We start from the raw sequence: 20,598 nt of genomic DNA, 5'->3' as shown, positions 1-20,598 counted from the left end.
AGATTCTTGTATTTCAATCCTTCCTAAATGCATGGATTACAATACAATCAATTTATTTATTTTTTTGAAAGAAAGATTCTTGTATTTCAATCCTTCGTGAACGCATGAATTACAATACATTTCAGATATAAGGACAGCCTAGTTATAGATAGCTGTACATGGAAACCGTGTGTTATATTATACAGCATTGGGACACTTAAATTATTTACAATAGTCCAGTATTATCAAATAAGATAGAGAATGTAACAAGTATTTTTGGCATGAATTACTATATGAACAAAGTACCATTAGGTTTCATCAGGCTTCGGCTCGAGGATTACAGGGACTTTTTCCAGTTGATCACCGCGCAGTACTTCTATAGTGACCTAAATGACAATATGAAACACAAATTTCGATCATTTTTCAATCACTAAACTTCACTGTTAGGTGTTAAATAATAAGTTAACTCTCAAGGCCGTGTGTGAAAATTCTTGAAAAAATCTTTAGCCCTTCGAGAAAACATCAGGCGCCTAGGCATCAAAATAAATGAGGTTCAGTATCAAGCAGACTCTTGTATAATGGAAATAAAGGTAGCGAGAATCATTTCCCCTCTCCATGAAGAAGATGGTATATATTTAGATAAAGGCAGCTTCAAGCAATTAAAATTTACCCCAAAAAGTGAAGTGTTCACCTTATCACCTACTTTGCACTGGTCCATTATTCTGTACAAGTCACTGCCATTGGAAACTTTCTTCCCATTAATGGATGTAATTATATCACCCAAAATGAGTCTGCCATAAGAATCACGTTTTGTAGATCGAAGACCCTGCAGGACCAAAATTACACCAACTAGTTTTTAGTGATAGAGTTCATGTGTCTTCGTATTGTAATTGTCCACATCTGAAGCAAAATGAAAATTTGACAAAATCTGAACCAGCTCTGCATTAAAACAAAGGGCAAGAAAGGGTGGTATAGTAGGCATACTGCTTTTCCTGCTGGTCCATTTGATGGAGCATCCAAGACAAGAACCCCGCTAACTCCCAGTTGCTCCACTGATTGATCAGGTGCAAACTTAACACCCAATATTGGTCTGGTGACTTTCCCAAATTTTACCAATTGATCGACAATGCCACCAACCTAGATATAAAACATAACCGGGCGAAGGAACTCCTTAGAAATTAAATAATCCTCCCTTGGAAAAAATTTCACAAAACAAAGGTGTGGAAGAAGCTACTCACAGTGTCAATCGGAATAGAAAACCCAACTCCAGATGAAGCACCAGAAGGGGAGTATATGGCTGTATTTATCCCTATAAGATTCCCAGAACTATCAAGAAGTGGTCCTCCACTATTACCAGGATTAATTGCAGCATCAGTCTGGATGACGTTCTGAATTGGACGGCCAGTTGCAGCTGAACTGATTTCCCTCTGAAGCCCACTAATAAAACATTGAACTCGTCATGATAAATAAGAGTTCATGCAGGTATTACCCAAGTTTTCTCGCTTAGTCTTGCTCATTATATCTGAGAATCGAAGCTTGGGTGAAACACAAAGATGTGAGATTAAGAGAATACACTTAATCACTCAAGCAATTTTGAATATCTAAATCAAGCACCCTGATAATTTATAGATGAGAAAAGTTGTTCCTGATAATCTAGAAAGTTGTTTCACAGAAATCAAGAGCTACAAACATAAATAAACTTTCTGGGTGTAGCCTCAGTTGCTCTTTTCCTTTCAAACTAAAAACTAAAGACAACTTCAGCGATACAACCACAAATAAGTTGATCAATTCAGGAATGAGATAGCATAGAATTATCAAATTTAATGCATTGATACCTTATGACGCCAGTTGTAAGTGTATGGTCCAGCCCAAACTGAGAAGCAATAAAGCATCAAAAGTTAATGATATCATATACACAAGTAGAAAGGAAAACTCATGGATTTGATCACAGTAGACTGTCATAATATCCCATTTCCGAAGTCATAACAATCAACATCCAGCAAGAGTAAGACATGTTTTTAAAATTTTAAAAAAAGAGGGGAATTATCTGCCAACACCTTCTGATATTAATAATATCATCGTACACATTCTTTATCACACTAAAAATAAGTCAAGCCATTGAAAAAATTATAATGCTTTTAGCCATGATGTGTTCTCATCGGTCTAGGATTCAACAAAATGCTGAAATTAATATTAAAAACATTTAGAGATGATACTTTAAGGCACAATAGGAACTACGGAGGTTTTAATGATCAGGACAGGAGTAATTCACATGTGGAAAAGCTTCTGAATGAGAAATAGAGACAAAATATTGGAAGACATCCATAAATTTCTACAGAACTTCAAAATTATCCTAAAGCCAGCATTTCTCCGGCATGTTTGCTGTAACAGACTTTCTATCAGTTTTCCCCAACGAAAAAACAATTATCGGTAGCTTTCTAACATCATCATTAACACCAAGCCAAATTTTGAAAAATTAACGAGTAAAAATGAACAACGGCAGAAAGGAAGACAATTATTGAAAGGAATGTACTTACAGGATTTCCAATTGCATATACTTTTTGACCAACAAGTAAGTCTGCAGAAACTCCAATTGGCATTGGTCTCAACTTGTCTTTTGGTGCATCAATATGCAGGACAGCAACATCCTTATCTGGATCAAACCCAATAACTTTTGCGTCATATACACTCTGGTCTGCAAGGGTAACCCTGGAAACAACCACTACAGAATTTACCAAAAATACTAGAGCTCCAAAAGATACTTTCCAGAAAATTATCAAAATAGAAAAGTAAACAAAGCCAATTCAAACTAATTTCACTGCGGTCCATAAGAGTAGATGTAAGCTCTAATAGGCATCCAATGTATCTGTGTTGTCTGATGGTATAATTAGATGTCAAATATTAGGTCTGATGCTGAAGGTCAACATTATAAGATGGCACCCAATTCTGAAAATATGTTTATGATTCTATAACGAGGGTTTTTCCAGTCCTCAAAACATAACTCTGATGCATCACTCTGTATATAGTAGCTGAGAATCGCCTGGAGCATAACTATGATGCCAACAGCTATGCTAATGTTATGAGGACCACATCAAATGGGAAATAAGTAGTCTCACTGTAAACTCAGTTTGCTCCTATGCATATCACACACAAAAGGGGGCTATCATTCAGAAATACTATCATTTCCAAGAATTGAAAAGGTGTATTCTTCTAAGTACTGAGACCTTCTTTTAAATCATCTTGAGCTAACTACTAAAATCAAAGAAATCTTCATTTTTCTAGCAAGATCGTCGAAAAACAAAACCCATAGATACATCATAGCACAATACGCACACGAAACGCAAACAAAGAAAGAAGAAGACGAATACTTGAGATCGGATGCACCCCGAATCACATGATAATTAGTCACAATGTGACCCTGCGAATCCCATACAAATCCTGATCCCGATCCCTGAGGCACCTCCAATATATCCAATGTAAACGAATCCTGCCTAAAACATGAAGTACCAAACCAAAGGTTAATTAATCAAAAAGACAATTGAAAATTTTGGTACGAACTTAAAACTAAAATCTACAATGCAGCTAACATCAAACTATTACAAATTATTCGAAGTGCAATATATACAAACTGGAAGAGTTATATCAGAACAAAACATAGCTAAAAATTAAAACTGCTAAAGAACAAAAAGAAAAAGTGCCAATAAAAATGAGACAGCCGCAAAGGTCTGGACTTTGCTCTCATTGAAAACAGATGAAACAGAACAGCAGCTAAGTTTCATCAAAAACTGAGGAACACAAAACCAAAAAAGAAAAGAAACAATACCTGGAGGCAAGATTAGTAATGTAAACAACCGAGGGAGTGTTCTCTTGAAAAAGACGAACTGTGGCAAGTTCATCGGACTGCAATTTCCTAGGCGTACTGACCACCAAAGCCGACACTGAATCAACATCCGTCACGAGAACAGAAACGGACAAAGCAGCCGATGCACAAAGCACGAAGAATGAATCCACGACCTTTTTCAAGCTCTCCCGAGAAACCAGCTCCAGTTTCGGTGTAAATTTCTCGCGGACAGCAGAAACAACCACCGTAGAGGGCCAAATTGAGCGCCTCACAAGATTCCGAGGTTTCGAGATCAAGAAATTGGGGATCGAATTAACAGTTGAAGACAACTTGGGAGTGGAAGAGGAGAAAGCAGAAGCAAGAGCAGCCATTTTTTTTTTTTTTTTTTGGTGCGGAGGCAGCTGCTCTTCACACTATAACACTTGAAGAAAACGAAACACTTTGATTGGTTCGTTGGTTATTAATATTTGGAAAAATCGCAATCGTGATTGATTTACAAATTTAATTATATTTTAATTAATTTTTCATCTCTTACATTCAATAATCTTCCACTGTTCTCTTCGAGGACTAGCAGTAACATGAAGGTTCTAGAGCTCTGTGGAAGAGGAAGAGAAGATAGAACAAGCCGGGAACAGAGTCCTATCCAAGTGTGAAAAAATTAAAATTTACACAAAATCGAAGTTACTTAAATTGAAATTGGATAATTAATAAAATTAAAATCGTACATAATCAACATTATGATTTTCTTTTCATTTATTTATTTTACAATTTTTTATTCATGTTGATGTTGATGTACATTTTTCTAATTTTTTTTTAAAAAAAAATTAATGACGTCTACAATTTGGAATTATTTGGGCTCGGGTCATTTATTAACTGTTGGCGCTAATAACGAATCTTTTATCGGAGACTCAAATTGGACAGATCTGTGTTGTTTTTTTAACTTAGTGATGGGCTTCGTGCACTTTAGTCTGGGCTTAATGGATTGCTTGTTAACCCGAATTTTGCTTGTTGGTTCGTTCGAATATTATGTCCCAAACTCAACCATAATATATATTAACATATACATACAATTTTACTATGCTGCTCGTCAATCATATTAGACTCTGTGTCAATCAATGAAAATGAATGTCACGTTATTAATGGACATAAATGAAATACACTTGATGTATAGCATAATAATAAATATATATACTAGTAAATTTATATATTTTAACGTGACAGATGATGCAGCCATGTGTTGTGGCCCTTAAATCCACATCTCGACTTTTTTGAAATGTGTTCCCATTTCCTTCTTTTAGACTGCAATTTCCAGTGAGTCCCCACTCCCCAACATGCGCGATAGGACTAAGATATTCACACTTCCTTTTCTAATTTCTCTCAAACGCCATAGGACTTAATCTATTAAATCCTTCTATGTCTATCTTCAGTACTTGTGGCTTCAGTTGTCACTTATATATGTTACGGAGAGAGTGGCGGAAATGTAGAAGTTGTTAACAACACATGATTAGAAAATTTGAATGATATGATTGCAGTAGCTATATATTTTAATAAAATAATAAACACTCGATCATACAAATGATATCACAGTCAAAATCCAACATTCGGTGCCCATGAGATACAGGATGATATAACTACTACTGTAAAGTTCAAAAAACCGTTTTGAATTGTTCAGTTAATTAGTCAGTTTTTTAAATTTTGTGTTAAACAAAAATATTTTGTTTTTATGTCTGAATTATCAATCGAAAGGTAAATGTTCAACTTCGTGTTTTCCTAAACTAAATCCGAGATCCAACAAGTATTGCCAAGTATTTTAACTAAATAGGAAAGAAACAAAATCTGGAAAATGACCATCATGCAAAAGATTCTATATTTTTCGTCTTGATAGTTAAAGTGTGTCAAATATGATCTTGTGTCGAAAGCAAGAGAGGTAAAAAAAATTTCGTTTGAATAAAAAAAAATGGACTTGTTGTTTGGTTGTCACGTAAAATTTAGTTCCAAAAAAAATATCGCTCGGACTTCCTTGTTTTACTGTTAAGAGAGAAGCGTTAAAATTCTTTAGATGAAAATATAGAGGTGATAAATCAATGCAATCAACTAATACATGAGTTGTAAATTTTAACCTAACTATTACACCCTAATTTATTCTTATCATATATATATCAAGATATTTTTGGCATAATATATTAGTCAAGTTTAGTTCGTTCCACAATTTAAAATCATTTTTTTTTAACCATATGCATGCATTTGTCGGTTACAAATCCACAAGTTGTTCAAAATTTTCAATCATATTGACTTAGAATTTGTTGTGTACAAAACAAAATTACTTGTCATAATTGTAATAAAGTATTAATAAAATAAATGTCTGTTTTCTACCGGAAAACCACAAATAATTCACACCAGTGGTTTAGCAAGGAATCATCATGGCTAGTGCATAGTTAATTAGGAAAATGAATATTAATTTTATAAATCAAATTCTTACTGTCATACAAATATTTTGAGACTCAATAGGCATTTGTTTCCTAACATATAACGGTTAAAATAATAAAAATTTTAGGCACAAATAATTACTTTATATGATCAAACAGTAAGAATTATCATTGTCGAATAAATAAAATGAGAGCGGAACGACAAAAAAAATAAAGCCTCAAAACTTGAGTGAGATTCATTGGAAATTCAGATTGTGAATAATAAAAATGAACTCATTTATCTAAACTTACATTTGTAACATCAAAAGCTCGCTTTCTTATGGTTATCTTTTTTACTTCGATTAACATGGTAATTATGAAAAGGAGAAATGGATAAGCCAAACTATTTTCAATTAAATAACCTTGGAAACTTTGCTGCTCAAATCAGACCAACAATTTCAATTCCAGATTATCTAGCGTCATTGGCTAAATTGAAATTCAATAAAAATCCAAATGACCTTAAAAATAATAAAAGAAAACGGACAAGAAGATAGATTCTGTAGACGGGCCGGGCCCATCAAGAAAAGTTCGTTAACAATTGGTGTATGTAATTGGTCGACACGGTTTAGACATAACACAACAACCGATTCCCGTAGTTCCAGCTGCTCACTACATGTGCGGTGGAGTTCGTGCCGGACTCGATGGGGAAACAAATGTCAAACGTCTATATGTGGCAGGTGAAGTTGCGTGCACTGGTTTGCATGGAGCAAATAGATTGGCTGGCAACTTATTGCTAGAAGCTCTCGTGTTTGCAAGACGAGCTGTCCAACCGTCCATCAATCACATGAAGAGCTTCCGTATTGATCGTTGGGCTTCAATTTCATGGGCTCGTCCCACAATGCCTAAATCACTTGGGGTGATGTTATTTTGAACAATATAGTACGCAGAACAAGGGAGGTAAGGGAAGAGTTCCAGTCAATCATGTGGAAGTACGTTGGGATAGTTCGTTCGACTGTTAGGCTGCAGACTGCTGAAAAGAGGATAGGAGAACTGGAACTAGAATGGGAAACATACTTGTTTCAGAACGGTTGGGAGCCGACAATGGTGGGGCTAGAGGCATGTGAAATGAGAAACTTATTTTGTTGTGCGAAGCTTGTAGGGAGCAGCGCTCTGGCGAGGCATGAAAGCCGAGGGCTTCACTACACGATAGATTTTCCTCATTTGGAAGAGAGCAAGAGGTTGCCTACCATTATCTTCCCTAGTTCACCAGTAAATAGGACATGGAGTTCAAGGCAATTACACAGGAAACAGATATGTTGAAAATTGTCGAGTCTTCTTGCCAAGAATTGCCTTACTGTAAGTTTGGTTTCTCATATATATGAACTAAAATTATGAAATTAGTTTGCAAGATTGGATCTTTGTGCTAGAATGTGCAACTTTTGTAGAGACCGAGCAAGTGATCATATTGATTCATTTAGTTCCACTAGCAAGAAGCACGTGCGATGCACGTAAATATTAATTATTTAATAAAAATTAAAATTTGATTTTTAAAAATAATAATTTGAATCATTTTTTTATTTATTTGAGTTTAGTCTTTTGTCATATTAGACGAATAAATTAATTAAGAACTTATATACCTTACTTTCAAAATTATTTTTCAAATTAAAATTCAAGGTGTTGATTTTATGTTATATAATAAATTATAATTAGCATAATATATAGAAGTAATTGAACTGAAACAAATTTTGAAAATATATATATCTAAGCACCACGTATAAGGTATACTAATCTAAAAATAAACCAAATTATGGATTTTATAAATGCATAATCATAATTTATACAAGTGAAGCGCACTAAGGACAAATAATTATGAATTTAAAATATTTGTGACTAACTCATCAAAATATTATCAAAACTAATGAAATAATAATATTGATAATAAAATATAACCTATAATATTCAATTTAAATATTATTTAGACTCCTACAAAACTTTTTTATCTTTTGCTTTTAGAATTATATATCATAGATAAATTAATTTCATATATATTAGTTAATGGATAATTTTTTAAAAAGTAAATAATTTATATATTATGAGAGCTGATTTTGGAACTGAAGCAAAGAAAAGATTTTAATTCTGATTTTGGTTTCACTGTTTTGAAAACCATGGTCGGGTTTAACTTTAGACCCTTAACGCCTAAATTTTAAACATTCTTAGTAGATGTTTCCAATACTACCAAATTTTGTTTATTGAATTTATAAATTTGTCTGATATATAATTTTTTTAAAAAAAAAAAAGTGCTACTAAAATCTTTAAATTTCTTATTATAGTTAACTCTCTGAATTTTTCTATCAAATTCATATTTTATGATATTATTAATATATTAACATTGATAATTATTAATATAAATTTTACTAAATAATTTATTAAATTCTTTAGTTTCAATTCTTAGTTAAAAAATAATAAAATATATTAGTATCAAAATTTCATATTATTATATTATTATACACTTATCATGTTATTTTATTATTGCATATAAAATTATTTTTTTCTTATATCTTCTTGTGATACTATAATTTATTACTTAATTAGAAACTATACTAAAATATAATTACAAAATTGCATTAAAATCATAAAATAACATGTAGATAAAATTAAAAAGATAAAATATTAAAAGATAATATAAAGATGAATTATTTGAGAAAATTAATATAGGAGTTACATTATTCTTGAAGTGATATAAATTATTACAATCAATGTATATTGTAGTGATAATTCATTAGCATTTGTTAGACTATTAATTATATCTTATGTGGAATAATTAGGCTACTAATTAATTATATATTAGGTGGAATAAATAAAAAATTTTGATATTTCATTTTTACACTTACAACAATTAAAAATTTACATATATATCTTTATTGAATATTTGGATTTGTATTAATGAGAAAGTCATTTTTATCTTTTGACAATTGAAAAACATGGCCAATTATCTACATTTTTGTAGGGATATAGATAATTTTTTTTTTATTATCAAACATATAGTCGTTTTTAATGCATAGATTTCCCATAAATTGTGAAAGAAATTTTCATGCAATTAATTTAACAACACACAATTTAAAGGGATAGTAGAAAATTTACAATGAAAAACTTAGTTATTCTTTTTACACTTTTATAAGTATAATAGTTAAATATATATTCTTTTAATATTTTTAAAGAAAAATATAATTTTTTTATTAAAAAATCTGTTCTTTTAATATTTTTTGTAAGAATTATGTATGAAGAAAATATTATTTCTCTAATGTATTTTTTATTATCGAATATCTATTCAATTTTTATGTAATATTATTTTCAAAATTTCTTATTTTATAATTTTCTATTTAAAAAAATAAAAACACNATAGAAAATTTTCATGCAATTAATCTAACAACACACAATTTATGAGAATGGTAGAAAATTTACAACGAAAAACTTTGTTATTCTTTTTACATTTTTATAAGCATAATAGTTAAATATATATTCTTTTAATATTTTTAAAGAAAAATATAATTTTTTTATTAAAAAATCTGTTCTTTTAATATTTTTTGTAAGAATTATGTATGAAGAAAATATTATTTCTCTAATGTATTTTTTATTATCGAATATCTATTCAATTTTTATGTAATATTATTTTCAAAATTTCTTATTTTATAATTTTCTATTTAAAAAAATAAAAACACTATGATCCTCATATGTTTAATGAATTCAAAAAAATAAATGCATCAATTAAATAAATTATCAATACATTGCAAATTCAATATCCCAAATTTGTCCCTAAATTTTATATACTTTTTCAACCAATGTCCATGCAATTAATACAAATAATGCATAGTTTTTGAGCAATGTAGTAAAATAAATGCATCAATTAAATAAATAATCAATATATTACAAATTCAATATCCCAAATTTGTCCTTAAATTTTGTATACCTTTTCCACAAATGCCCATGCAATTAATACAAACAATGCATAGTTTTTGGGCAATGTAGTAAAATCACAATGAAAAATCTTTTATGTAATATTATTTTCAAAATTTCTTATTTTATAATATTCTATTTAAAAAAATAAAAACATTATGATCCTCATATGTTTAATGAATTCAAAAAAATAAATGCATCAATTAAATAAATTATCAATACATTGCAAATTCAATATCCCAAATTTGTCCCTAAATTTTATATATTTTTTCAATCAATGCCCATGCAATTAATACAAATAATGCATAGTTTTTGAGCAATGTAATAAAATAAATGCATCAATAAAATAAATAATCAATATATTACAAATTCAATATCCCAAATTTGTCCTTAAATTTTGTATACCTTTTCCACAAATGCCCATGCAATTAATACAAACAATGCATAGTTTTTGGGCAATGTAGTAAAATCACAATGAAAAAACTTTACCCATCATCCATACTTTTATAGGTATATAGATTGTTTCGGTTACTTTTATTGATTAATTTGATACATGTGAAAATGGCAATCCGATCCCTTTACTTTAGGAATAAGTTTTGATCAAGTTGGTAGGACAACCAATAATCCCCATCCCAACGTGTATAGAAAATAGTGAAAGCAGGAGCTGCTGTTTTGTTTTAGAAAGAATGCAGATATATTGACTTGAACCAATGTTTGTGACAACTACAACCGAAAATGATGTACCATCCTTGAAACAATAATGAATGACAATGGACCTTTTAACTATATGAACAAGTCCTAATCTATGACAAAACTGACTCGAGTTGGCTAAATGCATACGAGAATTATTGACGACTGATCAACGCTTCTAAAGATTTCGATCTTCTGCTCGGGACCATTCTTGATTCTTTTATTAACACGCTCAGCCGACGTTTTTCGTCTTCAACGTTGGAATTTGCAGTTCCAGGCTTCTCCTCTCTCATCTCCACGACGTAATCTAAGATTTGGATTGCATCACCAGTCCTGTATAAAATCAGTTCAACAAAATTCAGTAATTGATCCATTTATCTGAAATATTCAAGATACATATCTTTTCATGTTTCAAACCATGTTTACCTGCCCATTGCATCGTATATGCCCGCAAGATTGCTGTAGACTCCTAGGATGTCAGCATGGCACGGTCCGCAGACTGTTTCCAGAACAGTCCTGGCTTCTTCGAACAAATCACAGGCTTCATTTATCAAAGAAAGTTGCATACACGCAAGCCCAAATTGATTCAGGACAACACCAAAAATGGCAGATTTCTTCTCTCCCGTTTCCCGGAACTTCGAAATGGCCCTCTTTAAAGACCTGTAAGACTCAAAATAGCTTCCCAAAATGTAATAAAGGGACCCCATCTGTGCTTCAATTCCTGCTATTACACTCAGCTGCCCTGGTCCATCACCGTACACTTTTATCGCCCTTTGTAGCAACTGCAGTGCCAGGTTTGGTTCGTGCATTGATTCATAGATAACCGAAATGTCCACCAGACCACTGGCAATCTCTTCGGGTAGAGAACCGGATGATGGCTTGTCATAAATTCGAAGAGCATTTTCACAGTATGAATCACATTCAGTAAATTTCCCTATTTTGTCGTATAAATCTGCCAAACGAATGTATACCATAGCAACTAACGAATGGTTCTCTCCTTTACTTGACTTGAACATATTGAGAGCCTTTTGATAAGTGAAAACCGCCTCTTCATACCGTTCCAATGATAGATATGTATCCCCAATATTGCAGTCTATGTCGGCCACCTCTGCAATCTGTCCATTACCAACCATGGCCATTCTTGCAAGAATATAATGCTCAAGGGAACCTTCATAATCTCCTTTGGAATCGCAAATGAGTCCCATTAATCTCCTATCCGCTATTTCTTGTGCAGAACCTGATGTTTTATTTTCTTTATGGATATCAAGCGCCACCAAACAAAGCTTCTCAGCTTCATCAAATCGCATGGCTTGAACTAGGGCTTCAGCTATGTATCTGCATGTTTCACCGAATTGAGGATGTTTTTCTCCAAGAACATGACGCTGAATATCCAGACCTGCCGTGTAAAGCAGTATAGAATCGTCAAACTGATCAAGAATCGCATATGTATCGCCTAACTGCATACACCCTGCAAATTTGGCCACTGCATGATCGTGACCTAAATCCACCAATGGAATTTTGATTGATCGTTCAAGAACGGGAACTGCCTTGGTATACCGGCCAAGCCTGCAGTATAATGCTGCCACAGTGTGCAGGCACATGACAAAGTCTAAATTAGGCTTGGCGTTTGAGGCAAACTCAAAGGATTTCATCGCCCGAAGAGCTAGTTCCAGAGCCTTTTGACAATTATTATCCCCTGAAGCTACCAAGTTTCTTGTCTGTTTGAGTAGATATGGTCCAAGGTATCCAGGTTCCCGTTGATTTTCATTTCCATACGGCCATTTCTTCCCTGCAAATGGAGGGCTCGTCTCATTTTTCGAGAAGACTGTGTTCAGCCTTTTCAAACCCTTCCCGCTTTGTTTCCCGGTAGGAGGTCTGCCATGAAGAGTTTTACTCATCGAACTACTCTTCCTACAGGCTTCCAAGTTAGTTCGTTTTGCCCGAGGTGGCAAATTCGACTTACCTGAATCTTCTTCAAGAATTTCATCTTTAGAATTTTCTTCTCCACCAACTTTCTCCACCACCACCTCCTTTTGAACCTCCACCACAGCATAATTTACCCCAGCAAAAAACCTTAACTCGGAATCAATCCGTGATTCGTCACCATACGAATAAAAACTACGCATTGACGGTGAATGATCCGAGCTTTGGATTTCACAGATGTTGCGATAAAGTTGATCGATCGAGGTGTCGATTGCTCCATCCAAGGCCAGGTCAATAGAGTCAGTATCGTAGCTGCTCATCGTGCTCAGTGGCAGACTGTGAGTACTCAATGGACTTCTAGGAGACTTCTCTGCAAAGATTTCTTTACCGTGCGAATTATATCCCTCCAAATCCTTGGAAATATTTTCGCCATTAGATCCATCCATCACATATCCCGGCATTGAAACTCTTGTTAAAAAGCTTTGTTCTGCATAAAAAAAATACCAAATAACTGGGCAGTCTGGGCTCAAAGCAAGCAGCGAATTCCCCAACAGAAACAAGTTTCAAATTTAGTCTATTTTTTTGCAATTAATTCCCAAGTCTTGTAAAAGAGGAATATCTCCAAGAGGCACCAAATAGTTCAATACGCAGTGGGAACTCGCAAATCACAAACATGAATCAAGAAAAGCTCAAAAATATAATAACAGGAGTACAGGACACAATACAGAGACATGGTCATACCTCGATTATTTTTTCAAGAAACAGCAGCTGAAACGCTCAGATACAGCTATATATTTGTCTCCGCCCTCAACTTTTCTCGACCATTTACGTCCATGTACTAGAAATAATGTACGTACGTTTCACGTAGGAAACATATGTTGAAATAATTAAAATTTTAAATAAAATTAATTAACTCAACAAAAAATAATGATAATAGTATTGTAAATTTTGACAATTCTTGTTAATTATCATATGTAACTAATTTGAAAAAAAAATAAACATATTTTTTAAATTTTCAAAAAAATTTGGAATACTAAAATTTTTCTCATATCTTTTTTTTTTCTATTGTTTTCTTTTGTTATTTGTCATATTCTCTTAATAATGCATATATTTTATTACAATATTCAATTATTACAATTTTTTTGGACAATTAATGATATGCAATTTTTTATTTACAATGTTGTTTGATTATTATTCTTTTTCATGTAAATTGACAACAATTTCTACTGGATGCTTTTACTTTCTTAGTCACCTTTAATTTATTAGACACTTATATTTGATAACATATAAACTACACATTATTATTAGGGGTGAGCAAAATTTCGATTAAATCGAATTAACCGACCAAACCGAGTCAATTCGGAAATTCGGTTTTCAAATTAAAAAATTCGGTTATATCTGTTAATTCGGTTCGGTTACGATTTTCAAAATTTTAAAATCGGCTAATCGAATTAACCGATAAAATAAATACTATTATTTAATAAATTTTTATTATTTATCAATTTTAATATATTTTTAAATTTTTACTTTTTGATTTTAAAATCAGCCATGATTCTAAAGAAAAATTTGTGATGTATGTGATTTTATTTTTTATGCAGTTTTGTAGACTGTAGTGTTAAAAAAATTACATATATAATTAAAGTTAAATCACGAATTTTTTTAAAACTAATCGGTTAATCCGGTCACCAACCGAATTAACCGATTTTAATTTGGTTCGATTTTCATCTGTTATGAAAATTAATTCGGTCGGTTCGGTTATTGCTAAATATTTCGATTCGATCTGATTATGACTAATTCGGTTCGGTCGGTAACAAAACCGACCGAATGCTCACCCCTAATCATTATAACAATCTATCATCACATAAAAAGTACTGATTGATTGATTTTAAAAAATATGGATTAAATGTTGTCATTTATTTACAATTTATAATAATAAATTTTTTGACAATAAATCATCTTTTTACTTACTCTTATGACACTTATTTTAATATATCATACCAACTCATAAGTATAATTAGCACAATCAAATTACTAATGTCTTATTGGTATTACCTTCAGAAAAATAATATATTTAATTTTTCTAATCGTTTAAATATCTTAACGGGAACATTTGTGTACTCTTATCTTGAGAAAAATTCATTGCATTTATAAAGTTTGAACGGTAAATATAACTTTATAGTATACATTTAATTTGAAAACTGAATTCATAGTATGTCTAACATTTCTTCCATTTTTATTTTTTTGTGTATCCCAAAAGATTTAATATTTTTTCTTTTTTATCTTCTCTAACTCACTTTAAAAAGTTTTAAAAAAATATTTATATCTAGAAAAATATTTTTATTTATTGTTTTTCTTGTGTATATATTTTGTTATATGTGCACATTTATTCTACTTCATTGTCTTAAATGTCATATATCTTTACTATATAATTTGTGTACATTGAAGATGAATTAGTTTATTTTTTATTTTTTTATTACCTGGACTTAGGTTGATATATTAATAAGTGATATACATAGATATAAGAATTTTTAAATTCAATTTATTCACAATGATTTTTCATAACAAAAGCCAACTCAAAATAATAAAATTTTGTATTCATAATTATTTTAAATATGATATAAAAATAATATGTTGAGATTTTTTTTTGACATTTTAGTTTCAAAATACAGTGATAAATTCATTTAGGTGCACTATTTCATTGTGGCAATTATAACTTTATTTAAATATCTTATTTCTCACTCAAGGATCAAAATTTTTTTATTTTTTATTTTGATTATCGACAAATCTAATATTTTATTTAAATGTTTTTGTTAATAATATTTACATGATTTTTATTTTGTATTTATCCAATTTGAAAGGGATAAATTATAATTCAATATATAATAATATTTGAAAACTGTAGAATGCTTCTAAATTTAAAAATCGAGTAACATGTAAGGGATCAATTCAAAACTAAAAGTTGACGCAACCTGTTTCTTCTAGCTTTACAATCGAATAATATAGGATCGAGCGTTTGTCGTTTTACCAAAAACTATAACTGAAGATAACTATGCAAGTCAAATCTTTAATTAAATCATACAACAGCTCAAGCGACTACCCATCGTGGACAATTATTGTACCAAACAATCTATCTCCTAATAATTGCACCAATTGCAATAAATGAAAATCAAAGTCGCGATCTTGGCTCTGATACCAATTGTAGGCTCAAGCGTATACTGTTACATCAAAACCTATAGATATTATTTGTACTTTATCATCATAGTCTTGATTTCAATAAACTCATTGTCGAATGTATGATGTTAAATTAAATATTTACATTAGATAATTATAGTATTAATTCTAACATTCTTTTTTTATTCTTCTCAATATATTACTTTTTATATTTCCAAAGATATTAATCTATTTATTATTGTATACAAAGTATAATAATTATTTGGTTAATTGATCATATTTAAGATTAAATGTTTAGAAATAATTCTTATATATCTTTAAAGACCAATAGATGATGAAATTAAATTTGAAATCAAGAGAAAAATTAAGAAAATGTAGAACACTACAGTGCATAAACTTTCGCTTTGTACAGTGACAAAACAAAAAGTGAGACCAAGTGAGATACTTATATATATGAGTCTCATTCAACTTAGTCCCATTACAATATTTTTATTAACCAACTTTGTCCTTCGTTTTTATTCAATTAACTTTGCAGTGTGACTCATTCAAGCATTAATTTTTTATTTTTTTTATTACATAGTGGCCTCCACTCTCACCGACTTCAATATTTAGAAGTCGTTATTAGTAGTTTATAGTTAATAGACAATTATTTATTTTTTATTTCCTGTCTTATGATTAAATGTGTAATTTTTTATGTTCTACCTAATTCATTTTTAGAATTTATATAATCATGATTAGAAGCGATGCACGCAAACAATATAAAATTAATGTGTGTTAAAATGTTAATTTTGAAGTGCCGAATAAATGTATTAAATCATTATTTAAGAACTTTTAGAAAAACAATATACATCATAATTCAGATTTAAAGATTAACATACAAATAAAGAATTGCGATGAATATCTTATAAAATAAATGGTGTTAGTCCAAAAAGATTAAATATGATTATTGTAAATGAATTTTTCTTAATTAATTAGAAAATTTTCAGCAAATGCGCCAAATTAATTAGAATGTTTTCAATATAGTATGTCGATAAATGTTTTTCCATATGAGTTAGTGATTGAGTCCTTATGAACATTTAAAAAAATGTGTCTTTAGTTATAGTAACGGCGTCTTATAATTTAAAATATTAAATGAAACAAATTTTCAAGATAAAAAATTAATTAAGAAATTCAAGAATATATTATTACTCAATTAGTTTAATTGACACGCTCTTTAGTTTGCTGATTTAATAGATGTTAAATCCACAATCACTGAGTTTGACAAGAATTTTTGTAGAATAAAATACAATTAAAATAGATTACTTGATTGTATATGTTATAAAATTTTGTATATTTCATATATGTATGATTTATTTCATTTATAAGGTTGAAATTTTATATATTATGATATAAGATTTGTTATGCATCTTAACCTCGATAAATTCATTAAATTTTTTTTTATATTTTAATTTTTGTTACCACATAATTTTGGTTTCGCCCCAAACTTTGTGTATCCGTTTGCTTGAATATACTGTTCCACATTTTGCTAAGACTCAGAACATGTCAAACATGGAAGTAAATATTAATTTAAAGATATGATAATACTTATTTATTTCAATAAACGTGTTTATCATTCACAATACTGATAAAAATAACTTAAAAATAATATGTTGATGAACATATATATTGTCATGAATCCAAAAACACATTTCAAATGTCAACTCTGACACTCAATTTTCAGTGCCTACCAAAATATCTTAACAACCCACAATTTATGGACAAGATACTAACATCTTAATTTTAAAATCAAGATGATATTATCCCTTTACATGAAGAATTCATAATTGAAAATCGACAATATTAGATATATAAATAATTAATATAAACCCGTGTGAGCTCATTTAGGCCCACCTTTAAATAGGTTGACAAAATTTCAACCCAACCCATTTAAATTGTTTGGTAGTATTGACCAATCGACGGACCCAACTCAAATTGATGGGTCTAATCACAACGATCTTTTACCTTGTCTTATTTAAATAATTTATAAATATAAACCGCCAAAAAATGTTGGTTGAAATTTTTTTTATTTAAACACATAAATTCTAGCCAACGGTTATAAGTAAAGCGATTTAAAAATTAGAAATGTTTTTTATAAAAATGGTATATTATAATAAATTTTTTAACCATATTTTATTAAAGTAATTTTAAATATAAACCTTTGCAAAAAAATATTTTTTTAACTCATAAGTTATAGCCAACGTCACAAAAAATAAAATAACGATGACATAAAAAAATAATAAGACATCAAAAAAAATTCACAATTCAACAATGAACTATTTCTAAACTTTAATTAATTGAATTGACATAATGAAAAGAAAAATAAAAAAACTAAATCATTGGATTAAAATTAATATATTGTAATGTGGGTAGACAACAATAAAAGCAAACAATTAATAGTAACATCATAATTTTAATATCAAGATGATAATCTCCCATTTATATGAGGAATTTATGATTGACAAGTGATAATAGTAGATATATTGATATTTAATACAAACTCGTCCGGGCTCCTTTAGTCCCACCTTTAAATAGGTTGACAAAATTTCAACCCAACACACTTAAATTATTTGACGATGTGGGCCAAATAGACGAACCCAACCCAAATTGACAGGTCTAATCACAACGATCTTTTACCGTGTTTTATTCAAATAATTTATAAATATAAACCACAAAAAAAGTTGGTTCAAATTTTTTTATTTAAACACATAAATCATAGCCAACTGTAACAAGTAAAAAGATTTAAAAATTAGAATTTTTTTTTATAAAAATGGTATATCACAATAAAGTTTTTAACCATATTTTATTAAAGAAATTTTCTTTTGCAAAAAATATTTTTTGAAACTAACAAGTTATAGCCAAAGTCACCAAAATAAATAATGAGGACATGAAAAAAATATTAATAAGACACCGAAGAAAATTCATAATTCAACAATGAACTATTTTTAAATTTTAAATAATTTACTTGATCGTAAGAAAAGATAAATTAAAAAAAATCTAAATCATTTGATTAAAAATAACATATTATAATGTGAGTAGACATAAAAGATATCAAATACTAATTTACATAATAATAAATAAATAAATAAATCTAAATTGATAATGTGGGTAGATAACATTAAAAACAAGCAATTAATAAAACAAATAATTAATAAGGAGAGAAATGAAAATTCACATTATAAAGTCACATATTTATATATATATAAATAATAGATAGATATAATAGATATATGTTGACGGGCAATGGAGATCACGGGACACGTAGAATTTGTTTGTTGGAAAAGGGCTCGTAGGGTGGATTAAGATAATCAAGAATCGACCAAATTTATCGAGAAATATATTTTAAATCCGATGGTTGGGAACCGAAAAATAATTGAAAAACTCGAGCTTTGAAAAAGTAAAATGCATACAAGTGCGTGTGAATGTATTTATGTATGTATAGGTGGGTTGCAGCAAAGTTGGAATGGCGAAGCATGAAGATGACTTGTCAGCTTCCACCATTGCCCCGACACCGCTACCGTTCCCTTTTTTCTGTCTTTTCTTCCGTTTTCTTTATTATTATTATTATTATTATTATTATTATTATTATTATTATTAATATTATTATTAATATTAATTTCTCCAACCATCTCAAGATATAGATTCACCGTTTCTTCGCTAAATCTTGTAAAAAACGTGATCTAATATATCACTTCAAAATCATAAGGTTTTGAGTCTCATTCTTGTCGCTGAATCAAGACATCATTGCTCGTGTAATATTTTTTAAATGAATTCAATAAGAACAAAAAATAAAAAGTTTGTTTTTCTAATAATTTCCCTAATATTTGTGAAAATATTATTATTTGAGATGATAAAGTAATATTTTTATGTGTGTATAATATAATATATAGACACACACATAATTTATTATTTGTAACCTATTATATTATTGTCAGATAAATGAATGTTTTAGACAAAAATCCATCACATTTAATCTATGTGCTAAAAACTCAAATACATTTACCCTATTAGTAACGAGTTTTATGAATAATAAGATTTAAAAACACAAATTCTATATATAATTAATTTTATATACGGGGTGGGTTTTTGGCATAATAACATTTCATTAAATATACATAATTAATGGTAGTTACACATGCCGTGACATTAATGACTTTCCAACTATAGACGGATTTATTGGGACGTACATTTACTCGACTCCATTAATTTATATCCAAAAAATAGTTTGTATATTTTTTTTTACACTTCATAATTTATTTTTTATATAAAAAATTTTCTGGATATAATATTTTTGGCGGTTGTACTTTTGAAAGCAAAGTGTGTACTGATCGGGGATTACCATAATTTATTAACAAGCTGTAATGTACAGCTTTGCTAAATATGGGAGGGACCATTCCATCCAAAAAATAAATTTAAAGGTTAGGCCTCGTTTTCATAATTTAATTGATGTTTCAACAATCCATTCTTTATAGTAATTAATACATAACTAATCATACACATGTCATTTTAATTCGAATTTAATTCTGAAAAATCAACCACACCAACGTTGATTTAATCAGCCGTTAGCCAAAGTATTATATATCGCCTTTAATATTATAT

General features: G+C 29.8%; 3 protein-coding genes across 3 annotated transcripts; 1 reads left to right on the top strand and 2 right to left on the bottom strand.

The window, feature by feature from the left end:
- Window positions 1-50: 50 nt before the first annotated feature.
- Window positions 51-4,224, bottom strand: LOC140974464 (protease Do-like 1, chloroplastic). Its single transcript, XM_073437927.1, has 8 exons — window positions 3,803-4,224; window positions 3,348-3,470; window positions 2,517-2,688; window positions 1,815-1,852; window positions 1,218-1,416; window positions 964-1,116; window positions 671-805; window positions 51-365 (listed from the first exon to the last, which is right to left on the bottom strand). Exons 1-8 carry the CDS (start codon window positions 4,189-4,191, stop codon window positions 288-290), a joined length of 1,287 nt encoding a protein of 428 aa, XP_073294028.1. The 5' UTR covers window positions 4,192-4,224; the 3' UTR covers window positions 51-287.
- Window positions 4,225-6,898: 2,674 nt separating this feature from the next.
- Window positions 6,899-7,545, top strand: LOC140972663 (L-aspartate oxidase 2-a, chloroplastic-like). The gene is made up of 2 exons (XM_073435041.1): window positions 6,899-7,082; window positions 7,166-7,545. Exons 1-2 carry the CDS (start codon window positions 6,899-6,901, stop codon window positions 7,543-7,545), a joined length of 564 nt encoding a protein of 187 aa, XP_073291142.1.
- A 3,310-nt stretch (window positions 7,546-10,855) lies between these two features.
- LOC140974463 (protein KINESIN LIGHT CHAIN-RELATED 2-like) lies at window positions 10,856-13,630 on the bottom strand. Its single transcript, XM_073437926.1, has 3 exons — window positions 13,534-13,630; window positions 11,296-13,279; window positions 10,856-11,202 (listed from the first exon to the last, which is right to left on the bottom strand). Exons 2-3 carry the CDS (start codon window positions 13,251-13,253, stop codon window positions 11,025-11,027), a joined length of 2,136 nt encoding a protein of 711 aa, XP_073294027.1. The 5' UTR covers window positions 13,254-13,279; window positions 13,534-13,630; the 3' UTR covers window positions 10,856-11,024.
- Between the last annotated feature and the right edge of the window lie 6,968 nt (window positions 13,631-20,598).

The sequence above is a fragment of the Primulina huaijiensis genome, chromosome 3 (assembly GCF_012295235.1).
Source record: "Primulina huaijiensis isolate GDHJ02 chromosome 3, ASM1229523v2, whole genome shotgun sequence".
Classification (NCBI taxonomy): Eukaryota; Viridiplantae; Streptophyta; class Magnoliopsida; order Lamiales; family Gesneriaceae; genus Primulina; species Primulina huaijiensis.
This window is presented reverse-complemented; position numbering and strand designations above follow the sequence as displayed.